The 22,552-nt window shown below is 34.4% G+C and overlaps 1 protein-coding gene across 1 annotated transcript in view; it reads left to right on the forward strand.

The window, feature by feature from the left end:
- ADAMTS19 (ADAM metallopeptidase with thrombospondin type 1 motif 19) overlaps nucleotides 1-22,552 on the forward strand; it is a 281,743-nt gene that overhangs the window by 154,369 nt on the left and 104,822 nt on the right. Inside the window, exons 11-13 of the mRNA XM_022588714.2 lie at nucleotides 12,068-12,169; nucleotides 17,900-18,030; nucleotides 18,965-19,137. Of these exons, the coding sequence (XP_022444422.2) occupies nucleotides 12,068-12,169; nucleotides 17,900-18,030; nucleotides 18,965-19,137 (406 nt within the window). The remainder of the gene's footprint in view (nucleotides 1-12,067; nucleotides 12,170-17,899; nucleotides 18,031-18,964; nucleotides 19,138-22,552) is intronic.

Genomic DNA, 22,552 nt, shown 5'->3' on the forward strand with positions numbered 1-22,552 from the left:
AGATAATGCTGTCTTGGATTACTGGCAGAATAATTAAAATTCATTATAAGGAAAAGGTTATACAGCATTATGACATATGCGCTCTCTGCTTCGTTGTCCTTATCAAAGGAGTTATTCACTTGTTTGTTACTTTCCTCTTATTAATTTCCCACCCTAGTGTGTAAGCTCCAGGAGGGCAGAGTGTTTCTCCAGCACCTAGTCCAATGGCTAGCACATGGTAGGCACTCAGTGAATATTTGACTTAAGATTAAAATAAGTGAATGTATGAAGAAGTTGGAGCTCCATTAAATGTGACATGTGAAAGAATGTATAGACTGTCATACTCATCTGGCAATATTAGACCTCAAGAGGAACTGATATAGGTGTGTGATTGTGACTGGACACCCAAGGGTTCACATGTGGCAGACCAATGGATCCTTGGAGCTTAGCATTGGGTGTGATAGTTACAGCAGTAGCCAGGTTGACTTTGTATTATCTGTCCTAATACCTCTCTGACCTCACCTACCAATCTTGTTCAATCTACTCTCATCTCCAAGGACTTTAGACAATCAAAAATTGGGTCACAATCTTCTTTCTTAAATCGTCATGGTAAAATGAACGTTTTGAGGTCCACAAGTTTGGTTTTGTAGGTAAACACATCTACATGCTGAAATTATCATGTTTTGGAAAACAGAGTAGGCTGCCTATGATTACTATCATACTATTGCATAGGAGATGGTTTCAGTTCATGTAGTACAGAAAATTGATAGACTTGATCAATGAAAATTGTTCATATTTTATGAAGTACCCCAAGTGTTAGAAAAACTCAGCAAATGATCAACTACAAAAGTGATTTTGGTAAATTTTAGATCATTTTTCATAAATACTATTTTTAAAAATTTTAGAAATTATTTTAAATTATATATTGCAGTTAGTTAAATTTTACTAGTACCATTCCACAATATTTTGAACTCTAAAATGGATGCCACAGGGTGTAAATCATTTAGATTTATGACCTATTTTGATTCTTATAACAATTATATGCCATAGTTGATATTTAGTCCTGTTTTACAGATCAACAGTTTGAGGCCTGTAGAAGTTAAATAACACAATTAAGTTATTACATCTATGCGGAGGGAGTGTTAGATGCAAATCCAAAGAATAGAGTATATGTAACCACTATGCTCTACTGCTTCTTATGGAATTCAAACTTCTTTACTTTGTGTCTTTGTGTGGGAAAAACCTTAGATCAAATCCTGTGTTTAGACTGAATTTGCTTTATCCCTTACAGCACCTACACCATCAGGGTCAAGAAATATTTTAATTGATTTTTTAAACTTTTTTAGGCTATTTGCTCTATTTATATGGTTGTTTCTCACTAACCTACCTGCATGGATTTTTTCCCCACCTCTGAAAGTATAACTATGTGTTAGGGGATATTAAATCCGTTTCTTAATATCCTAGGATGTTGCCTTGTTTTAAACTAGGCATTTTGCACAAACAGAATTAAGTTTTAGGTCTTAAGTATCCAGAAATGTTCTCCTTTTTTCCCCTGAAATTATCTATATGTGACATTTTTATTCATAAAACCAGATTTTTCTCTAGTTCTATCTGTGTGTAATCTTCATTAAGGACACTTTTAAAATAATGCCAGAAAGGATTGGGCCGCTGTGGGCAGTCAAGGAGAAGCAATGCCTCCTAATAGGGGTTTGGTTGGAGAGCACTGGCTGGAAAGGCATGAAGCCTGGGCTCTAACAGTGGTTCTGCCTCTCATTAGTTGTGTAACCTTAGTCAAAACTCTTTTTCTTTCTAAGCCATACTCTATAGAACAAGAAATAGAGCTATGTTATCTTTCGAAGTCTCTTAGGGCTAAGAGGCTGGACTTCTTTCATTCTAAAATCCAAAACAGCATTCTGATACCACCCTTGAAAAATCATCATTTCCACCCCAAATCAGTGCAGCTTGCTTGCAAAGCATAGAAATTAGGTAGGTAGGTAGGTAGGTAGATAAATATGTAGATAGAGCCACAGAAGAGATTATTTAAAAATTCAATCACTGATTTGATAAATATTTATTGAGTTCCAGCTACTTTCCAGGTGCTGTTCTGTGTACTAATAACACAGTAGGAAGTAACCCCCAGCTTCATGGAGCTTAATTTTAGCTGGGGAAACAGACAATAAGTACATACATATATGATATGTCAGTTAGTAATAAGTGTTTTGGAGAAGTATAAATTCAGGTAACAAAGACAGGGAATACAACCAGGGATGGGAGGGTAGGAATGGTGCTATTTTATACAGGATGATCTGGGAAGGCTTCCTAAAGCAAGTGACATTTGTTTAGAAATCTGAAGGAAGTTAGGTAGCCAGCCATGCATTTATCTTGGGAAAAATGTAGCAAGAAGAAACAGAAAGCAAATGCACTGGCATGGAGTTAGGTTCATATTTTAAGTTTAAGATGTCCATTGGACATCCAACTAGAGATGTTTGTAGGTCCAGAATAGATATCTATCTGGAAGTCCTCAACAAGTAGGAGATACTGAAGACACGATATTAAATGATGACACTAGGAAATGAGTTAGAAGAGGAAAAATTTGAAGAGTGAGAACTTAATCACTACAATATTTAGAGGTTAGGAAAATAAGGAGGAAGCAACAATTAAAACTTTGAAGAAGTCTATTGGTAGGAATCGAACCAAGAGAAAGTAAGATCTTGGAGGCTAAGTGAAGACATTTTTCAAAGTGGAAATGATTAGAAATTCCAAAAGCTGAAGACAAGGGGAGTAAAATGAAGTCTGAGAATATGCAATTGCTATGTTTTTCCCGCTGGGTTTGGAACACTATTACTTGATGCTTTCTTGACATCCCTGAACACCTGAGGGTAAGGAAGTAGAAATTAAAAATATAAGGGGAAGTAGTTATAAGTGTAGAAGATAGAATAGTTCAGCACGTTAAGCCACTCACGTACACTTTCAAGGGGATACACGTGAAGTCGCCATATCTACCAGTCTGTCATCTAGACTTTATACAAAACGAACCTCCTAGAAGGCAAGCTCCATAACATCAAAAGAGTTGTCAGTCCTTTTTATCACTGTACCTCTGGCACCTAAAAGAGTGCTCAATAAGTATTTGTTAAATTAATAAGTGAATCAACTGAATGATGGAATAATAACTCTAAAATTTAATCATAGAAATAGTTGATTTTTAGGTATATAATATGTCCAGAAAATATGAAGATAACCATCTAAAATATTAATTCAATGGCTCCATAAATAACAACCTATAAGGGTATGTAGCTTATGTTTCATAGCTTACACATGAGTTAATCAGGCATCCGTATGTCCATCTTATATCTCCATTCAGTTATACGTAAGTGTTGAGCTGCATGGAGTAAGGATTTGCAGCAACTTTTCAACGTGTGTGTTTCTGGTACAATATGAGACAATGGTAGTTGGCCCATAGTATTTGAATTAGATATTGCTCTTCCATTCTTACTGACAAATAGTTATATACAAGCACTAGGGACTCCAACATTATGTACATGCTGATCTAATTAATGATATAAATTTACCCTTAGGATAGCAGCTTACATCTGCAACATGTTTAAAGGCATAGCTGTAGAGATGTTTGTGAAACATCTCGACCCTCAGCAATAATTGCTCACTCTTCTGTATGAATATGCTAACTTCTCGGATGACCTTATTCCTGAGTCCTAAGCATTTGGTGCCTCTAGGCCATCTAGCATCTTGTGGCTGAGCCAGCTACAACTGTATCAAGTTATCTTAATAGCTGCCTAAAATTACTTAGCCTGGCTAAGAATACAGAGGTATGGATGTTTCCTTAGAACCAATAAGAAGTGGCTGCTTGAGAGTTACATTATTTGAATGAGAAGGAAGTTTGCTTAAAAAAAAAAAAAAAAATTAAGACCTCCAGGAAACTTAAGGTTCTGCCTTTGGTTTTGGACTAGGCACAATGTGAGTTGCATACATATTATATTGTATCGAAAACTTTCTAGTGTAATTGAATCATATGATGACTTAAAGTGAAAGTACCACATAAAGTTCCAGTTTTACATTTCTCTTATATCGACTTAATATATCAAAGTATGTAGGACTTCTAAAATCTCTCATTTGATCTAATGAACACGCTGGTATTGAAATGAGTACCTTATGAAGAATTCTAGAAGATTGAGTCTCTGTGATTTGGCATTGTGAAATTCCAGAGGCAATAGGAGTTAGGACTAAAAAAGCATGAAATATCCCTTGATGGAAAGTAGTTGTTTGGGCAACTAATACAGTATCATTGATAAATCATGTTGTTAAGATTGGTGAAGTTGAAGATTTTTATTGTCCTTTCTTCCTATAAGATCAATAAAGTTATGGTGGGTTAAAGCTACCAGGAATTGAATCTGCCTGTTTTGCCATCTAATCAAAGCTTCATCCTATTCTTTGAGCTTTAGTCCTACACGGTATGTGAGTACATGAGTTTGATGGCACATTATTTGTCTAGATAATCTAGCTCCTTAATTTTTTTCCTTAGGACTAATTTTTTTTCACGCCTTCTTATTGACGTGGGCTTTTATTTTTTTATCTTTTATTTATTTATTTTATCTCTATCTTTGTAAATTGCCTATTTACATTTTGCCCATTTTTTAAACTTTCTGTTTTTCTTGCTGATTTGCAGGAGTTCTTTCTATATTCTAGGTGACACTTCCTTAAAGTATGTCATTGTGTGTTAACTTTTTATACAATGTCATCTTAAAATTTTGAAGTGGTTGAATCCATCAAGTTCTCCAATTAAGTTGTGCTGTATTTGTTTTGTTTTTTTTGTGTGTGTGTATGTATATATATATATATATTCTTTTTCAGATTCCTTTCCATTATAGTTATTACAAGATATTGAATATAGTTCCCTGCGCTATACAGTAGGTCCTTGTTGTTTCTCTATTTCATATGGAGTAGTGTGTATCCATTAAACCCAAACTCCCGATTTATCCCTTCCCCTCTTTCCCCTTTGGTAAACATAAGTTTGTTTTCTATATCTGTGAGTCTCTTTCTGTTTTGTAAATAAGTTCATTTGTATCATTTTTTTAGATTCCACATATAAGTGATATCATATATTTATCTTTCTCTGTCTGACTTACTTCACTTAGTATGATAATCTGTAGGTCCATCCATGTTGCCACAAATGACATTATTTCATTCTTTTTTATGGCTGAATAATATTCCATCATATATATATATGTATATATACACACATGCATGCACACACATACACACACCACATCTTCTACATCCAGTCATCTGTCAATTGATATTCAGGTTGCTTCCATATCCTGGCTGTTGTAAATAGTACTGCTATGAACATTGGGGTGCATGTAACTTTTCAAATTAGAGTTTTTTCTGGATATATGCCCAGGAATGGGATTTCTGGATCATATGGTAACTCTATTTTTAGTTTTTTAAGGAACCTCCATACTGTTTTCCATAGTGGCTACACCAAGTTACATTCTCACCAACAGTGTAAGAGGGTTCCTTTTTCTCCACACCCTTTCCACCATTTATTATTTGTAGACTTTTTGATGATGGCCATTCTGACCGGTGTGAGGTGATACCTCGTTGTAGTTTTGATTTGCATTTCTCTACTAATTAGCTATTAAGCATCTTTTCATGTGCCTGTTGGCCATCTGTATATCTTCTTTGGAGAAATGTCTATTTAGGTCTTCAGCTGAAGAATGTGTGGTTTTTGAAGTTCATTATCTGTCACTATAGATGAAGTATATTATTATTCAAAATATCTGTTTGCTTATTTGGTTTGATTGATCCATTAGTAACTGACAGACGTGTTAAAATATCCCACTCAAACTACTGATTTATTTATTTTTCCCTGTATTTCTGTCAGCTATTACCTTATATAATGTTGAATTATATTATAGGTGCATACATATTTATGGTTTTTCATCTGTTGATCTGTTTTTCTTTTCTGCATTTTTTATGACTTGTGTCTTAAAGTCTGTTTTCTCTGGCATTAAAACCATTATCCTGGCTAATATTTGTCACATCTTTATCTTCAACCTTTCCAAATAAAACATAAATACAAATATGGGTATGGATAGATGGGTATGTTTACTAGAGAAGAGCAATTGCTAGATTTTATATTTTTCTGTTTAAACCAATGTAACCATTTTTTGGTATTTTCATCAGCTAGTTTAACATTTTTTACATTGATTTAAATTAATGTTTTATAGGATTTTTATTGTCAGCTTATTTTGTGTTTGTGTTTCTTATTTATGCTCTACTTTATTTATTTATTTTTTTGCGGTACGTGGGCCTCTCACTGTTGTGGCCTCTCCCGTGGCGGAGCACAGGCTCCGGACGCACAGGCTCAGCAGCCATGGCTCACGGGCCTAGCCGCTCCGCGGCATGTGGGATCCTCCCGGACTGGGGCATGAACCCGCGTCCCCTGCATCAGCAGGCAGACTCTCAACCACTGCGCCACCAGGGAAGCCCTGTGCTCTACTTTTTACTCTTGTTCTCCTCTCCTACTTTACATTGGAGAAAACAACTTTTCCTCTGCATTCAAAAGTCAGACATTCTTTGTATCTTTTTATGTGTATGAGTAATTAGTTCTTTTTTCTTGACGCATAGTATTCCACTGGTATATACTGTTTTGTTTATCAATTCACCTCTTAGTAGACATCTGGGATGTTAGCTATTATGAGTAAGCCTACTCAGAAGATTTGTGAATGATTATTTGTGTACACATATGTTTTTATTCTACAATATTAATACATTAATATATTATATATTAATACATTACTTTTTTGCAAACTATGGGGTAGGGACTGGCTGCCTATTTTTGTAAATAAAGTTTTACTAGCACACAATCACCCCCATTTGTTCACATGTTCTCTTTGGCTGCCTTCAAACTACAATGACAGTGATAAATAGTTGCAACAGAGATCGTGTGGCCCACAAGCCTAAACTGTATACTATTTGGCACTTTACAGAAAGAGTTAGCTGACCCCTGTTGCAGCAGATAGTCTGGATTCTGTTATATTCCTCCAAATAGTGTTTTGGTTTTTGTTTTCACAGGGAATTAAGTTTGTTAGACTCAAACTGGAAACTATCTTGCCTACTGTGGATAGCACCTCATATGCTGGATCAGCTCACTCTTCCCTTATCTGGGCTATTTGGGGTGTGTCCCTTGCATGTATGGTACAGGTGCCACCTAAAGACCTAAACTTCTCTGACTCTCTTACTTTTGGGATTGTCCCTTCAGGTTTTGGCAGCTTTGACTACATTAGTTTCTGTCTTCATGAGTCTAAAAAATGGCATATGTTGCTTTAGCCATTGTGTCATGCCATGACCACAAACCACTATCAGGTCAAAGCCACAAAGATGGTGAACTCAACTTATGCCAGTCAGCTCCCCTAAACAATTTACCTGCCTTTGTTCACGTTCCAGAACCACCAGGAAGTTGTTTTTTGTATTTGTTCCACAGTTTATGGTTGTTAGCTGCCAGGGTTGGTCTTCTGGGAACTTATTCCACCGTTCCAGAAGAGGAATATATTTCTCTTTCACACAAGGAAATTCTGGATCACTTTTCTTTCAGATATTTCAAATAGTTCCTTCCCACTTTTTTTCTTTTCTTTGGGGCTTCATTAACTAGGTATTGACAGTTCTCCTTTCTCTAAATTTCTTCGTACTCCTTGATTTTCTTTAACACTCTAAGATGTGTTCTATTGAGGGATCATTTGCAGCGTGCTGCTTCATTTGTTGGCTATGCATAGACTACATTTTTCTTCCCATGTCTGTTACTCAACACCTACCTCTAGCAGTCATAAAGTATATGGAGTGAAGGAGGTAAAAGAGAAGACGTCAAATTTAAATATTTAACTGTCAGTGGTCAAATCGTTTCTGCTAAGGGATAAAGTTTTTGAGATGTAAATGTGCTAGATTTTTAGTATTTCTTCCCATTAAAAAGGTTAATAATAATGGCTAAAGTCCAATTATTATTGCTTTATGTAATCAATGTTTATTTAGATTTATCCTCACTTTTGTCAGGTTCTTTGATCACAAGTGCTCTTCAGCCCTTTCCTATGAGGTCATATTCTTCTTGAAATACACAATTTAGAAGTTCCTTTTGGGAAGATCTGTTGGTGGTAAACACTCAGTTTTTGTTTCCTTGAAAGAGTCTTTATTTAACCTTCAGTCTTGAATAAAATTTTAGCTGAGTTCAGGACTGTAGATTGACAGTTATTTTTTTCCTCTTACCACTATGAATACATCATGTATTCACTTTTTTTATGTTTGTGCCAAGATGCCATCTTTGCTATTTTCCTAATCTTAAAAGGCAACTTTCAACATTTCACGGTGTTTTAATGATGTTTGCTGTAGATTTTTATAGATGTCCAGAGGTCCATTAATTTTGAAGATGTGTTCTCAGTGGTTAGTTTGCTGACTTTTTTTTAAATGAATGGATGTTGAATTGTGTCAGAAGCTTTGTATCTAGAGATACAAAGATCATAGAGTTTGAAGTTTTTGATGTGCTTGATTATGTTAATCAAATCTCTAATATTATAGTAGCCTTGCATTCCAAGAAAAACCCAACATGATCATGATGGTACACTACCTTTTTTCATGGATTGCTGGATTCCGTCTGTTAAAAATTGTGTAGAATATTTAAATCTAAGTTTGTAAATGAGGTAGATCACTAATTTCATTTTCTTTTAAAACTCCTGCCTGGTTTGGGTATCATAAAGTATGTTTTGGGATATTGCTTCTTTTTCTGTTCTCTAGACAGTTTATGTAAATTGACAGTTTAAGTTTTTGGATCAGATGTATTCTTTGTGGGAAGATTTTTAACGGTCACTTTTAATTATTCTATGGTTAGGCAATAGTTTCAGCTTTTCTATTTCTTCTTTGGTCTATTTTAGCAAGTTTTTTGTAAATTTTTAAAAAATATTTTTCCATTTCATATTCATTCTAAAGTTTTCTGGCATGAAGTTGTTCATAATGTCTTCCTACTTCTGTTTAAACTTTATATCATCTGTAGTTATGCCTTCATTTTTTATTCCTAATAATGTTTATTTTTGCCTTCTTTTTTTCTTGATTAATTTTCAATTTTATTAATATTCATAAAAAACTAGATTTCAGTTTTTTTAATTTCTTTTGAGTCTTTGTATTCTATTTTTTTAATACCTCTCTTTCTCTCTTCCTTACTTTTTTCCTCTCTTCCATCCTTAATAATAGCAAGCTGTTCTGTGATAGAAAAGATTGTTTTTGAAAATATTATTCCATACTGAATTACACTTGAAATCAAATGTTACATTATTGAGATTGTAGTTTGAAAGATAATTTATGGATGAACAAGGAGTTACATGTCTGAGATTTAATTGCTACTTCCATGCATATGCACTTAAGATTTTTTTATTTTAACATAAAATTCAAAACATCTTAATGGAACTATTTGCTATAAAGAAAGACATGGACACAGGTTGTCTTTGAAGATAAATTTTATGATATCTATACAAGGACAGTTAATCCATGTCCATTTAAATTTTTCCATTGAAAATATTTTTTTTTCATGTAAACTTTTTAAAAGGCTTCTTGAGATAAACATCCAAATTTATATATGCTTTTAAGGGTCATTTCTTATTATAGAGGAATAAAAAAGGAATGTTGTATTATTTTTATTAGTTTGCAAGGAATGCTGAGTTGTACATTTCTGTCCTGGATTCCTGTACACAGCATTTTAATTTGAAGTTCTTTTCCTAATTGACATAGTAAGTGATTTCAGTAATTAAGTTGAAAAGAAGATTTGACTCTGGCCTGTGTAACATACAGAGTGTTTGGTTCTAACAAAATACCCAGTCCTGCTCCTCTTAAGAAAGGGCTTAGTATTACATAGCTCTAACATCACGCATCTGACATGTTGTACTTCTCAAGGAGAAAACAGTCCATTCCATTTCTTCACTATTTTATTGCTTTACTTTTTACAGTTTGGTTTGAATCCTGAATCTGAGTTATCTTTCAGAATGAGGCTATAATTTACTTACCAAAAGATCCCCAGAACTGTAGAACATAATGGGTAAAGAGATCTCCTCTATGAGAGATATATTCTGTATGACTGTGCTTATCTTGAAAAGCTGCCAGGTTTGCTTTTATGCTCTCAGTGCCTCAAGTGGGAATCAGAGTACCTGCTGTTTTGAATAGCAGATAATGGTGGAAGGTCAGAATTCAGGCCACCACAGTGTTCAACAAGCAAGTATGATTTTGAAACTACAGCATAGACAAGATTTGCTTTTTAGTTCAATATACATTGGTTAACTAATGAACTTGACTAAAATAATTCATGTTATAGCACAACTAAGCCTTATTGAATATTAATAAAGCAAAATTCTTCTTTGGTGGAAAATTCAGCATTTGACCCCATAATTATAAAATATCATTAACAAGAATGTCTTGGAGAAAAAAATAAAAACTTTTAGGACTAAAATTCTCAGGTTAGATATCTATTAATTCAGATATAAATGTGTCCACAAAAGTACACGATAAACAATTAACCTCTCTGCTTATTTTCAAGAGTCTAAAATATTGCAGAGAAGCTATTTCATTTAGGCATTCTTTAAAATTAGTTCCTGGATGAATTTTTGGTAAATGATATGTGAAATAAAAGCAAAGAAATTAAGCTAAATCATATCCTAAATATAATAAGGTATATTTGTATGAAATATTTTGAAGCAGAAAAACTATCTGTCACAGCACATAAAATAGTGTAAATAGAATATATCACACTCCTGCCATAGACTATTGAATTTTCAAGAACTTACAAACATTTCAGAAATCTAAATTTTTAAATAAAGAAAGAATAGGAAAATAATATTTGGGGAGTTGTAACAAATTCGGAGAGTTGTAATAGACCTGCTTGAAATCTTAGTTTAAATTTATGAGTCATAAGTTAATTTTAACTTTACAGTGATTTTCAGTTTGTTTTGAACACCAAGGCCAGAGTAAACCCCCTAAAATAACCTTTTTATCTTATCAACCTACTGGTCAACTGCTGAATGCTTTCTTTTTCCCTCCACATATGGAGTCCTGGCATTCAGGATCTGGTTTTTCTGTCTTTAAAATCTTGTTCCCTACTCCCTACCCTTATATGCCTCCTCCCATCTGACTGGTCTTCTCACCCTTTCAAGACTGTCTTTCACATCAACACTTACTTGCTCTGTCCTTATCAACCTGCTTTCTTCCAGCCTTTACTCCAAATATCTGGGTAGGTAGTCACAGTTGCTTTAAGTATGCCACATGGATGTGATATTTCTGTGTAATTTGTTAATAACATGCTTGTATCTAAAAACTTAAGCCATCCTATAGAAATAGAAAGTCCTTAAGAATGTGGTAGTTTTGCCTCTTTATCTGTCTCTGGGTGGCCACAAGTATAGAGCTCTCTTCTTTCAGTGTTGTGTTTATGCTGTTTTATCTCACTATTTTTTGTTTGTTCCCTCAACTTTTCCCTAGAAAAAGTTAAATGTATTCTGGGTACCTAGAACTCATTCATACTGAGGTAAAAATGACTGATAACAAGGGAAATATGCCCACTGAGAGTCTCTGTATTGCATCAGGGGCCAAGGCTATGTGATGAAATAATGAAGTACTAACATGGCTTGTCGGCATACAGCAAAGCATAAGTGAGGACAGGCTTTAAGATAGGAGGCGCTAAATTCATACCATAAGCTCATTACTTTAATTTTTCTAGCCTGGTTCATATAATGGTATAAATAATGATTTTTAGCTTACAGTTTTCTGCTGTAGCTACTTAATCTTGTATAATCACATGTGTTTTATTTAAAGAAATTTTAAAATAGTTAAATTTATGAAACAGATTTTCTATTTTTATCAGTCTTCTCATCACTGTAAATAAGCCATACACTATTTCAATTATAAGTTTAATATTAAAAGTACCTAAAGTATATTTTTCTTCAAATCATTTCTGATGTTCTGTTAAAAGAGCTCTCTCAAACCTTATTGACTTAACCTCAAAAATGTGATGCCTTCCCCTTATTAGTTATTATACCCTTGTTTTCAGCATGTTATTTGCACAGGGTTGTGGTGCAAGGTAGAAGGGGAAAAAGAATGCAGAACCAAACTAGATCCACCAATGGATGGAACTGATTGTGACACTGGTAAGGTAAGTCATTGGTGCTGCCTGAAATTAATAAGAATTTTAAGTGAAACTTAAGAAACGTGCATTTTCTCCTTACTAGTTATGAGTGTAACTGGTAAGACATTTTCTTCTGCCAGTTACATATGTATCTTTCTTAACACCAGTGTAATACTTTCAGTATATATAAAGTTTCAGCATTTCCTCTATTTTCAATTTTAACACTTATATTTTTGCAAATCCATGGGTTTTTAAAATACCAATGCAGTAATTTTTTATTGTTGATTATGACAATGTGGAGAGTTGGATGTATGTATTACTTTAACAAAAATGAAATATTTTACTATTAAATTACACATAAGTAAAAGATTCGCAAATAAATCATAAATAGTAAAACTCAGCTAATGAATCCTTAAAGTATAAAATATTGTCTTAGGAGAGCCACCAGGTATAGTTTTTCCTTGTCATTTCAAGCATCATAAAATATTCTGGGGGATTAGTAAACATTTGGCTGTCTAAGTTGTTTAATCTAATGTGTTTCATAAGGCTATGGAAATGTATTAGTACACATTTCCAGATCATTTCAATTGCTGTTGAAAATTAATTTTCTTTTGAAGAATATTAAGGCATTAGATCCCATATAAACTTATAATTACAGTTAATTTAATCAAAAGATAACCATTCAATAGTTTACATAATTTTCTAATTTTTATTCTATGAAGGGAAAGTAGAACAGTTATTACTTTACTCATTAGATGTAAGATCAGAAAGCTTGCCTCTGAAGAACATGAATTTTTATTACATTTGAAAAGAAGCAACAACATAAAGATTACTTGGGGTGAATTACTTAGTGAAAAAAATTAAGTTATGTAGAGGGCTAGTGTAAAAGCACATCAATTTGAAAAATGGACAGAAATGGAAATCTAGCAATTCCACTTCTAGAATTTTGTCCTAAGTAAATACTTACACCTGTGCAAAAAGATAGGCACGTGTGCATGTACACACACAAACACACGCACACACATGCTTATGTCAGGATGCAACTTGCTGTGGTGAGAAATGAGGTACAACAAAAATATTCATCAGGAGAGGAATGGTTCCAGTGTAGCTGTTAACAGAATGAGGTAAATATATATGTATTAAACTGAAAACATCTACAAGACATGATAGTTAGTATAGAGACATGTCAGAAAAAACTGATACTTTATATGATACCATTTGAGAGTTAGGGAAAAAAACAATTTGCATACAGATGTGAGTATACACACAGAGTATATATTTTTAAACTCATAGAAAATGGTTTGAAAATATAAACGCCAAACTATAATTAGCAGTTGACTCTTGGGAGGGATGTGGAATTGATGGATGGAATAAAGCAATGGGAAGTGAGGGTGAATATAACTTTTCTCCTGAGATTTCTGGATTGTTTGACATAAGCATATAGTCATATTACTTCTGTGATTTCTTTAATGAGAAAAAGAAAAATGTACAGCATGTAGTCATATTACTTCTGTGATTTCTTTAATGAGAAAAAGAAAAATGTACAAATTTAGTCCCAAATAATAAAAAAGGACTAGAAATATTTTATCACTAGATAGAATCAGTAAGAAAATGGTTCCTTGAAAGAGAACTTCTGTGAATATCAGTCAGTTGTTTACAGACTGCCAAATGTGTTTTCTGTGAGCTTATATGGAGGGTCAGAATTTGGATTTGTATTATTTTTAAATTATACACAAAAGTACAATAATGTATGTATATTGGGCAAGCCTCATGGTATTATGCTGAGTAATTTATTGCTTGAGTCATAAAACTCTGCACCAGCAATAATTTCCATCATCCCTGAAACACAAAAGCAGTAATAAATAGAGATAACCAAATATTCAGCCACATGTCTTCACACATCACACAACCCATTTGTCTTACTTAGTTCTTCATTAGCAATATAAAATCTGTTCATTTTTATAATCTGGTGTCCTAAATATTTTTCTACTATTTTTTTCTTCTGATATTTATGAGAATAAATTGCATTCTTTAGTTCTCTAAAGTAAACTTATTTTTTCAGCAATCAAAATTGTAATTACTCATTAAACGTAAATGTTTTATTTCCCTATAATTGTGCTAATGATATTCTCTTAGTGGTTCTGTAATGCTTTGTGTATTGAAATAACTAATGAACTTCTCAGTTCCTCAGGCCATATGGGCTTCTTCAACTATCCATCTGTTCCGGCTGTTGTAGAAGCCATCATGACAATAGCTTCCAACACTCTGCAGTTGAGGGCTGTAGGGATAAAATATTTGGATGCTTGCAACCTCGCGCTAAACACTGCTAGCTCAGTACATGGCAAACCAAGAAACAAAGCTGAGAATTTTGTAATGTGTTACACTCTAGTGATGTTAATTTAGGTGTATAACTAGTTCATCTAAGAGTATATAATTAAGTCTGAGAAGGTGCTGACCAGAATTCTGTGATTCAAAATGATTTTTTAAAGAGATTTTATTTATTTATTTATTTATTTATTTTATTTTTGGCCGCGTCGGGTCTTTAGTTGCGGCACACGGGCTCTTCGCTGCGGATCATGGGCTTCTGTCTAGTTGTGGCATACGGGTTTTCTCTATCTAGTTGTGGCACGTAGGCTCCAAGGCGCATGGGCTCTGTAGTTTGTGGCACGCAGGCTCTCTCATTGAGGCGCGTGAGCTCAGTAGTTGTGGCCCGTGGACTTAGTTGCCTCACGGCATGTGGGATCTTAGTTCCCTGACCAGGGATCGAACCTGTGTCCCCTGCATCGTAAGGTGGATTCTTTACCACTGGACCACCAGGGAAGTCCCAATTCAAAATGATTTTGAGGATAGGGATTTATCTACTATTTATAGACAGCATTTTCCAAATTAAAAGCAGCCTGTTTTCTTTCTTCTCCTTTTCTCTACTATCATCTGTATTTATATTTATATTAACAAAGATCCAAAAGTTGATAAATGATTTGGTTTAAACCAAGAAATGTATGTTTTTTACTTAAAATATTTTCTAGGAATTGGAGGATGGGGAAGGAAAGCTAAATACAACTTACTAGAATTTTAGACTGTTTTGAAGGATGCTACATAATATATTTCAATTATTTACTTTCCTAAGTTCCTAAAGGATGAAATTACCACCATTGTTCTTTATTGAAAAAATGAAGGATGTAATATCCTTACAGTCACAAATTTGCATATGGAGACAGTTTATTGCCTTCTTTCTTCCTCTTCTTTCATCTAACAATGTATGTACAAGAAGATTTGTTTAGAGAATAATGTTTCCTTTGTCATCTTCATGAACCCCTTCCAATTGGATGTTTTCATCAACTTCCTAGGCATATTCCCATAGAAATTTGAGAGAATAGAAATATAGTCAAACTTTTTTAGGTCATGTACTGTCCCAGAAATAAACTATATTGTATATTTCCTTAGCATTTTCATAAATCAGACTGAATTATTTGATATGAGAAATTTTGAGTTTTTTAAATCATGCATAATATAATTTTTTGAAGCTAAAAAATACAAATGAAACAAAACATCCTGCTAGAAAATTCATGAAAAGCAGCATTAGGATCATTTTATGTAAAACCCAATAGACTATTTTGTATAATAGTTTAAACAAAACATTTAACACTTTGCCCAGTGTTGAAACACAGCACCACCTAGAAGACAGAAAAGCAGGTTCTCCATAGTTTTGTCCAGAGATCTGGTTATCTGCAAGGGGATGAACTTTAACTATTACACTATGCTTTCTTTAAATTTCACTTATTTGTGTATGCAAATTTGGCTTGCATATCTGTTTCCATTTCTCTTCATCTACCAGACGTGTCTAGTTTAAATGACGTGCAACTCTAGATCTGGATCTTTCCCAGAATATTTTTAGTCAGCTGTGAACTCTAGCCCAGCCTTTCAATGCCAACTTACTGCTAAATGGGCGAGGAGCTGTGATATGCACTCAGGGAAACACCCTTCACCTAGACCAAAACAACTTGACCAATTGAAGTTTGACAGCTTTCACACTGGATTTTTTTTTTTTCCATGAATGACATAACATCATTAAATCCTTAAAACCAGTAAGTTGTTTAAAAGTTTTCACAAGGTCTGTTTGTTTTCCTCCTTTTGCAATTTTGAGACTGAATCTTCATATAAAATCTCAATTTATTTAATGACAATCTTAGCATGTCAATACACTCTGAGTTGTTGAGGTTTTGTTTTGTTTTTTCCCAAGCCTGGATTTAAAACTCCTTGAATCCAAAAAAGGTTGAATTTAAAATCTGACATTATTAGAGAAAATCTGCAGGAACTGATTATTGCATAGAAAAGCATTAACTGGGCTCACACAAAACTACGTAGCATAGTTTTTTAAATTCTCTCTTCTAAAAACAGCATTTAAAAACATATTATCAAAATAAGTTTTAAAGAAACAGATCAGTTAAGGTCAGAATGAATAGAATTTTGGTGAGATTTCTGGAAACTTATTAATAAAATTAATATAATGGTGTATAATTTGTTATTAGTATTTTTATTATGGTTAAGCTTTATTAAATCTTTGCTAAGGACTATGCATTGTGCTTAGTTTCATTCAACTTCTGAAAATTCTATTAGGTAAATATCAGTATGATTATCATTCACATTTTGAAATGGGAAAACTAAGAATCAGAGAGCTGCTATAATTTCTTCAAAATCCCTTATAAATCATGTTGCCATTAGTGCAAAATATCGTTTAGGACTGGAAGGATCAGATTGCTCAACCCTTGTGACTGTACAATCATTTATCTAAAATTTTTTAATCTTTACTTATTTCCAACATGGTTTTGTTTAATTAATTTTTACCTTTAATATGTTTGCTATGATCATGATAGATCTGATTTTCCAGGAATAAAGAGAAATTATAATAATCTGTCCACAAAGTCCTGGCAACCATTCCTCGGTGGCCACAGAAACAGCCTCTTTGTCTGTTTTTGTTTAAAGTTAATAATAAAATAAATATAAAAAAGAGAATGAACACACTCCTTTCTCTTCTTTCTTTGCTGTCTTTCTCAGTTAATAGATACCAAATAATCTATAGAATAATTGAAATGAAATGATAGAATTTCAAAAAGTCTAATTGTTCAAGTCTTTCAAATGAACAGCTTTTGAAAGAAAATTTGCTGTAATGTTAATGCTTGAATTTGACAGAAACTTTCAGAAAAAAAAAAAAAACAATATAAAGGAAAGTGCTAAAATTGAGTCATACTCTTCCTTTTTTAGTTACAAGGAGAGTACCCTGAATCACTGACAGTTTAAATCAAAATTGCTAAATTTGCTAAAATGTCTGCTTCAGTCTAGTTAAAGACATTTATATCTTACATACCATTCTTATATTTATACTTGACCCTATGCTTTTTTGGTCCTCTTTTTTAAATTGTTATGTCTCTTAAAATGTGTTAGTTTTTCTTCCTGGCTGTACAACCCCAGATTCCTTCTTTGCCCTATCTCCGTCACAAGTACTGAATTCTCAGGGCTATAGTACAAATATCTGTGTGCTGTTCTTATGACAAGACTGTATGATCTGACATGAGAACTGGACCAGTGTATTACTATGACAGTAAGCACGTGTCAACTTATTTTTGGTCTTTTTCAATTCCACACGTTTGGGGCTCTTAGCAGACCTGATTTAATCTCAATTCCAGTGACTCTATAGGCCAGTGAATGATTTTCCGTTGTGCCCTGATTTGTTCACCTAAGACATAACTTTTGGAATAGTGGTGTAAGGCTGGAGAGTGTACCAGCAGGACCTCAGCACCTGGACTCGTGGCTGGAGAGTGGAGCATGTGGAGTCCCTGTAGCCGAACCTGCAGTTCTGGGATCAGCAGTCGAGAGCGCAAATGTCCTGGGTAAACGCAAAGTTCCTGGATTGGGGGAGGGCATTGTTTTCTTCAAGTTTGAAATTAAAAGGTTTTACTGATAAACCATGTTGGGGGCCAAAGAAACTTCTCAAACCTCACTCTACTTTGGAAAACAGAAAAGTCCCTCAAATTATTTTATGTAAAATCTCCCTTCAAAGAAGAAAATAAGACCAAACTCTCTAAGAACAAATAATTAAACACTACACAGAGTGGTGTTTTGAGTACAAATCAAATTTTAAAATGTGTTGAAATAAGCAGGGAGAGATGTGTTAGAAAAAGTAAGTCACCATTAAAAGGAACTGTGAGAGAAGCCGGAAGCTGATAGGACTTCAGAAAGAGAGGGAATGAGGGCAACATGAGTGTCAGTAGAAGCTAAGAATGATGAGAAATGAAATCCTGCTGAGCACATGTATGGATAGGGAGCATCCAAGATCAGCTTGCTTGTCTCCATCATTCCTAGAGTGATCCTAGGAAAATGTGTGAGAAAGTCATTTCAGCTTTATGCTTTAACTTTGGTGTGGATTCAGTGGCCCAGTTCCTCAACAAGAGATTTTAAAGAATGTATGTGAAAACCTTAGAAGCAACTCCTTAATAATTCTTAGCCCCACTCTTTCATGGGAACAGGCTTTCTATTTTGCCCCCAACTTCTGCCCTTTACCCTTCTATATCATTTTCATGGCAAATGGGCTTTTGTTTCTCATGTATTTTGGAAATTAAATGGCTCAAAGGTTGGAGAAAATATATATTTTTAAATAAACATATGGATTTCCTACCAATTACCAATCATTTAATCTGTCCACTTTTTCAAAAGTAGATTTAATATAAAGGACTACACCTTATTAATATATTGCCTTTTGATTTTTTTAAATGAGTAGTTAACATAAAAAAAGATAAAATTGATTATTTGTACTGTCTTTTCTAGGCTAGGTTCTGAAGCAAGGGATTGTAATGGTCCCAGAAAACAATACAGAATATGTGAGAATCCACCTTGTCCTGCAGGTTTGCCTGGATTCAGAGACTGGCAATGTCAGGCCTATAGTGTTAGAACTTCGTACCCAAAGCATGTACTTCAGTGGCACGCTGTCACGGATGAAGGTATGACCAACCAGATCGCCACCATCTTAGTTATGTAGACTTCTAGGTTTGCAAGGTGCTTTACAATAGTGGTAAATATTGTTTTACAGTTTATATTCTAGGTATTTCAGAGCTCTGTTTTTTCTACCTTTACTGACATATAATAACCACAAGCACTGACTAAAAATATATTTTAAAAATATAGAGATATTATACACCAATGAGATAAATTTAAAAAGGGTGACAATACAAAATGCTGGTGAGGATGAAGAGAAACTAGATCTCTCATGCGTTGCTGGTAGGAAGGTAAAATGGAGCAGCCACTCTGAAAGTTAGCTTGGCAGTTTCTTTAAGTAACTAAGCATACACTTTAGAAAACACAGTCTTGGTTATTTATCTCAGAGAAATGAAAATTTGCAACCACAAAAAAATGCTGAACACAAATGGGCACAGCAGCTTTATTTTCGATAGCCAAACACTGGAAACAATCAAAAAGGTTCTAAGTAGCTGCAGGGTTAGCAAGCTGAGGTATATCTGTGCCATGGGATATTATGCAACAGTACACAGAACACTCTGTTAACATATGCAGTGACCTGGTGGATGTCACAGCATTATGCTGAGTAGGAAAACCCAATCTCAAAATGTCTCACACTGTATGATTCCTTTTATATAACATTCTTGAAGCCACAAAAGTATCGAGATGGAAAACAGATAGATGAGTGGTTACCAGGAGTTAGGGGTGGTGGTGGGAGAGGGATGCGTGTCCCTGTAAAGGGGTAGCACGAGGTAGAACTAGAGATCTTTATATAAAGTGCAAATTGGCTCATTCTGATCTCCCAGTTAAAGCATTTCAGAGACTTGCCATAACTCTTCAGGTAGAGGCCAAATTTCACATGACATGCTCAGCAAGACCTTCTTTAGCCTGATTCCTTCTCTTGTCTCCTGCCTCATATAAGACCTCACTCTCTTTTCCTCTGTGCTCCAGATATTGCCCTTGTTTCACTGCTTCCTACATGTCATTCTTTCTTCCCCCACACATGGCCTCCAAACATACTGTTTCTTTATAGAAAGAATAGAATAGAATAGTCTTCTATTCACACCATCCTTTTAATAAAGGTTAATTCTATATTTCCAGATGCTTCAACCAACAAACTTTGGAGTCTTCATTTTCCATTTAGTTCTCTTTTACTGTACATTCAAAAAGCAGTAAAGTCACATGAGCCCTATCTTTAAAATACATCCAGAATCTGATTATTGCCCAATATCTCCAGAGCTGCCACCCTGATATAAGCAACAGTGTCTTACCTGGATGATTGTAGTAGCTGTCTAACTGTTCTTTTTCTTTTTTTAATTTTTGCATTTTATTTTCTTTCTTTTTTTATACAGCAGGTTCTTATTAGTCATCCATTTTATATACATCAGTGTATACATGTCAATCCCAATCTCCCAATTCATCACACCACCACCCCCACCTCCCGCTGCTTTCTCCCTTTGGTGTCCATACGTTTGTTCTCTACATCTGTGTCTCAATTTCTTCCCTGCAAACCGGTTCATCTGTACCATTTTTCTACATTCCACATATATGCATTAATATATGATATTTGTTTTTCTCTTTCTAACTTACTTCACTCTGTATGACAATCTCTAGATCCATCCACATCTCTGCAAATAAACCAATTTCGTTCCTTTTTATGGCTGAGTAATATTCCATTGTAAATATGTACCACTTCTTCTTTATCCATTTGTCTTGTCGATGGACATTTAGGTTGCTTCCATGACCTACCTATTGTAAATAGTGCTGCAGTGGACATTGGGGTTCATGTGTCTTTTTGAATTATGGTTTTCTCTGGGTATATGCCCAGTAGTGGGATTGCTGGATCATATGGTAATTCTATTTTTAGTTTTTTAAGGCTGTACTGTTCTCCATAGAGGTTGTATCAGTTTACATTCCCACCAGCAGTGCAAGACGGTTCCCTTTTCTCCACACCCTCTCAAGCATTTGTTCTTTGTAGCTTTTCTGTTGCTGCCCGTTCTAACTGGTGTGAGGTGATACCTCATTGTAGTTTTGATTTGCATTTCTCTAATAATTAGTGATGTTGAGCAGCTTTTCATGTGCTTCCTGGCCATCTGTATATCTTCTCAGGAGAAATGTCTGTTTAGGTCTTCTGCCCATTTTTGGATTGGGTTGTTTCTTTTTTTAATATTGAGCTGCATGAGCTGTTTATATATTTTGGAGATTAATCCTTTTTTGATTCATTTGCAAATATTTTCTCCCATTTGAGGGTTGTCTTTTCGTCTTCTTTATGGTTTCCTTTGCTGTGCGAAAGCTTTGAAGTTTCATTAGGTCCCATTTGTTTATTTTTGTCTATTTCCATTACTCTAGGAGGTGGATTAAAAAAGATCTTGCTGTGATTTATGTCAAAGAGTGTTCTTCCAATGTTTTCCTCTAAGAGTTTTATAGTGTCCAGTCTTACATTTAGGTCTCGAATCCATTCTGAGTTTGTTTTTATGTATGGTGTTAGGGAGTGTTCTAATTTCATTCTTTTACATGTAGCTGTCCAGTTTTCCCAGCACCACTTATTAAAGAGACTGTCTTTTCTCCATTGTATATCCTTGCCTTCTTTGTCATAGACTGGTTAACCATAGGTGCGTGGGTTTATCTCTGGGCTTTCTCTCTTGTTCCATTGATCTGTATTTCTGTTTTTGTGCCAGTACCATATTGTCTTGATTACTATAGCTTTGTAGTATAGTCTGAAGTCAGGGAGTCTGATTCCTCCAGCTCCGTTTCCCTCATGACTGCTTTGACTATTGGGCGTCTTTTGTGTCTCCATACAAGTTTTAAGATTGTTTGTTCTAGTTTCGTAAAAATTGCCATTGGTAATTTGATAGGGATTGCATTGAATCTGTAGATTGCTTTGGGTAGTATAGTCATTTTCACAATATTGATTCTTCTAGTCCAAGAACATGGTATATCTCTCCATCTGTTGGTATCATCTTTAATTTCTTTCATCAGTGTCTTATAGTTTTCTGCATACAGGTCTTTTGTCTCCCTAGGTAGGTTTATTCCTAGGTATTTTATTCTTTTTGTTGCAGTGGTAAATGGGAGTGTTTCCTTAATTTCTCTTTCAGATTTTTCATCATTAGTGTATAGGAATGCAAGAGATTTCTGTGCATTAATTTTGTATCCTGAAACTTTACCAAATTCATTGATTAGCTCTAGTAGTTTTCTGGTGGCATCTTTAGGATTCTCTATATATAGTATCATGTCACCTGCAAACAGTGACAGTTTTACTTCTTCCTTTCTAGTTTGTATTCCTTTTATTTCCTTTTCTTCTCTGATTGCCGTGGTTAGGACTTCCAAAACTTGTTGAATAATAGTGGTGAGGGTGGACATCCTTGTATTGTTCCTGATCTTAGAGGAAATCCTTTCAGTTTT

The sequence above is a fragment of the Delphinapterus leucas genome, chromosome 3 (genome assembly GCF_059928025.1).
Source record: "Delphinapterus leucas isolate spDelLeu-1000000601 "Yukka" chromosome 3, BTC_Dleu_Yukka2, whole genome shotgun sequence".
Classification (NCBI taxonomy): domain Eukaryota; kingdom Metazoa; phylum Chordata; class Mammalia; order Artiodactyla; family Monodontidae; genus Delphinapterus; species Delphinapterus leucas.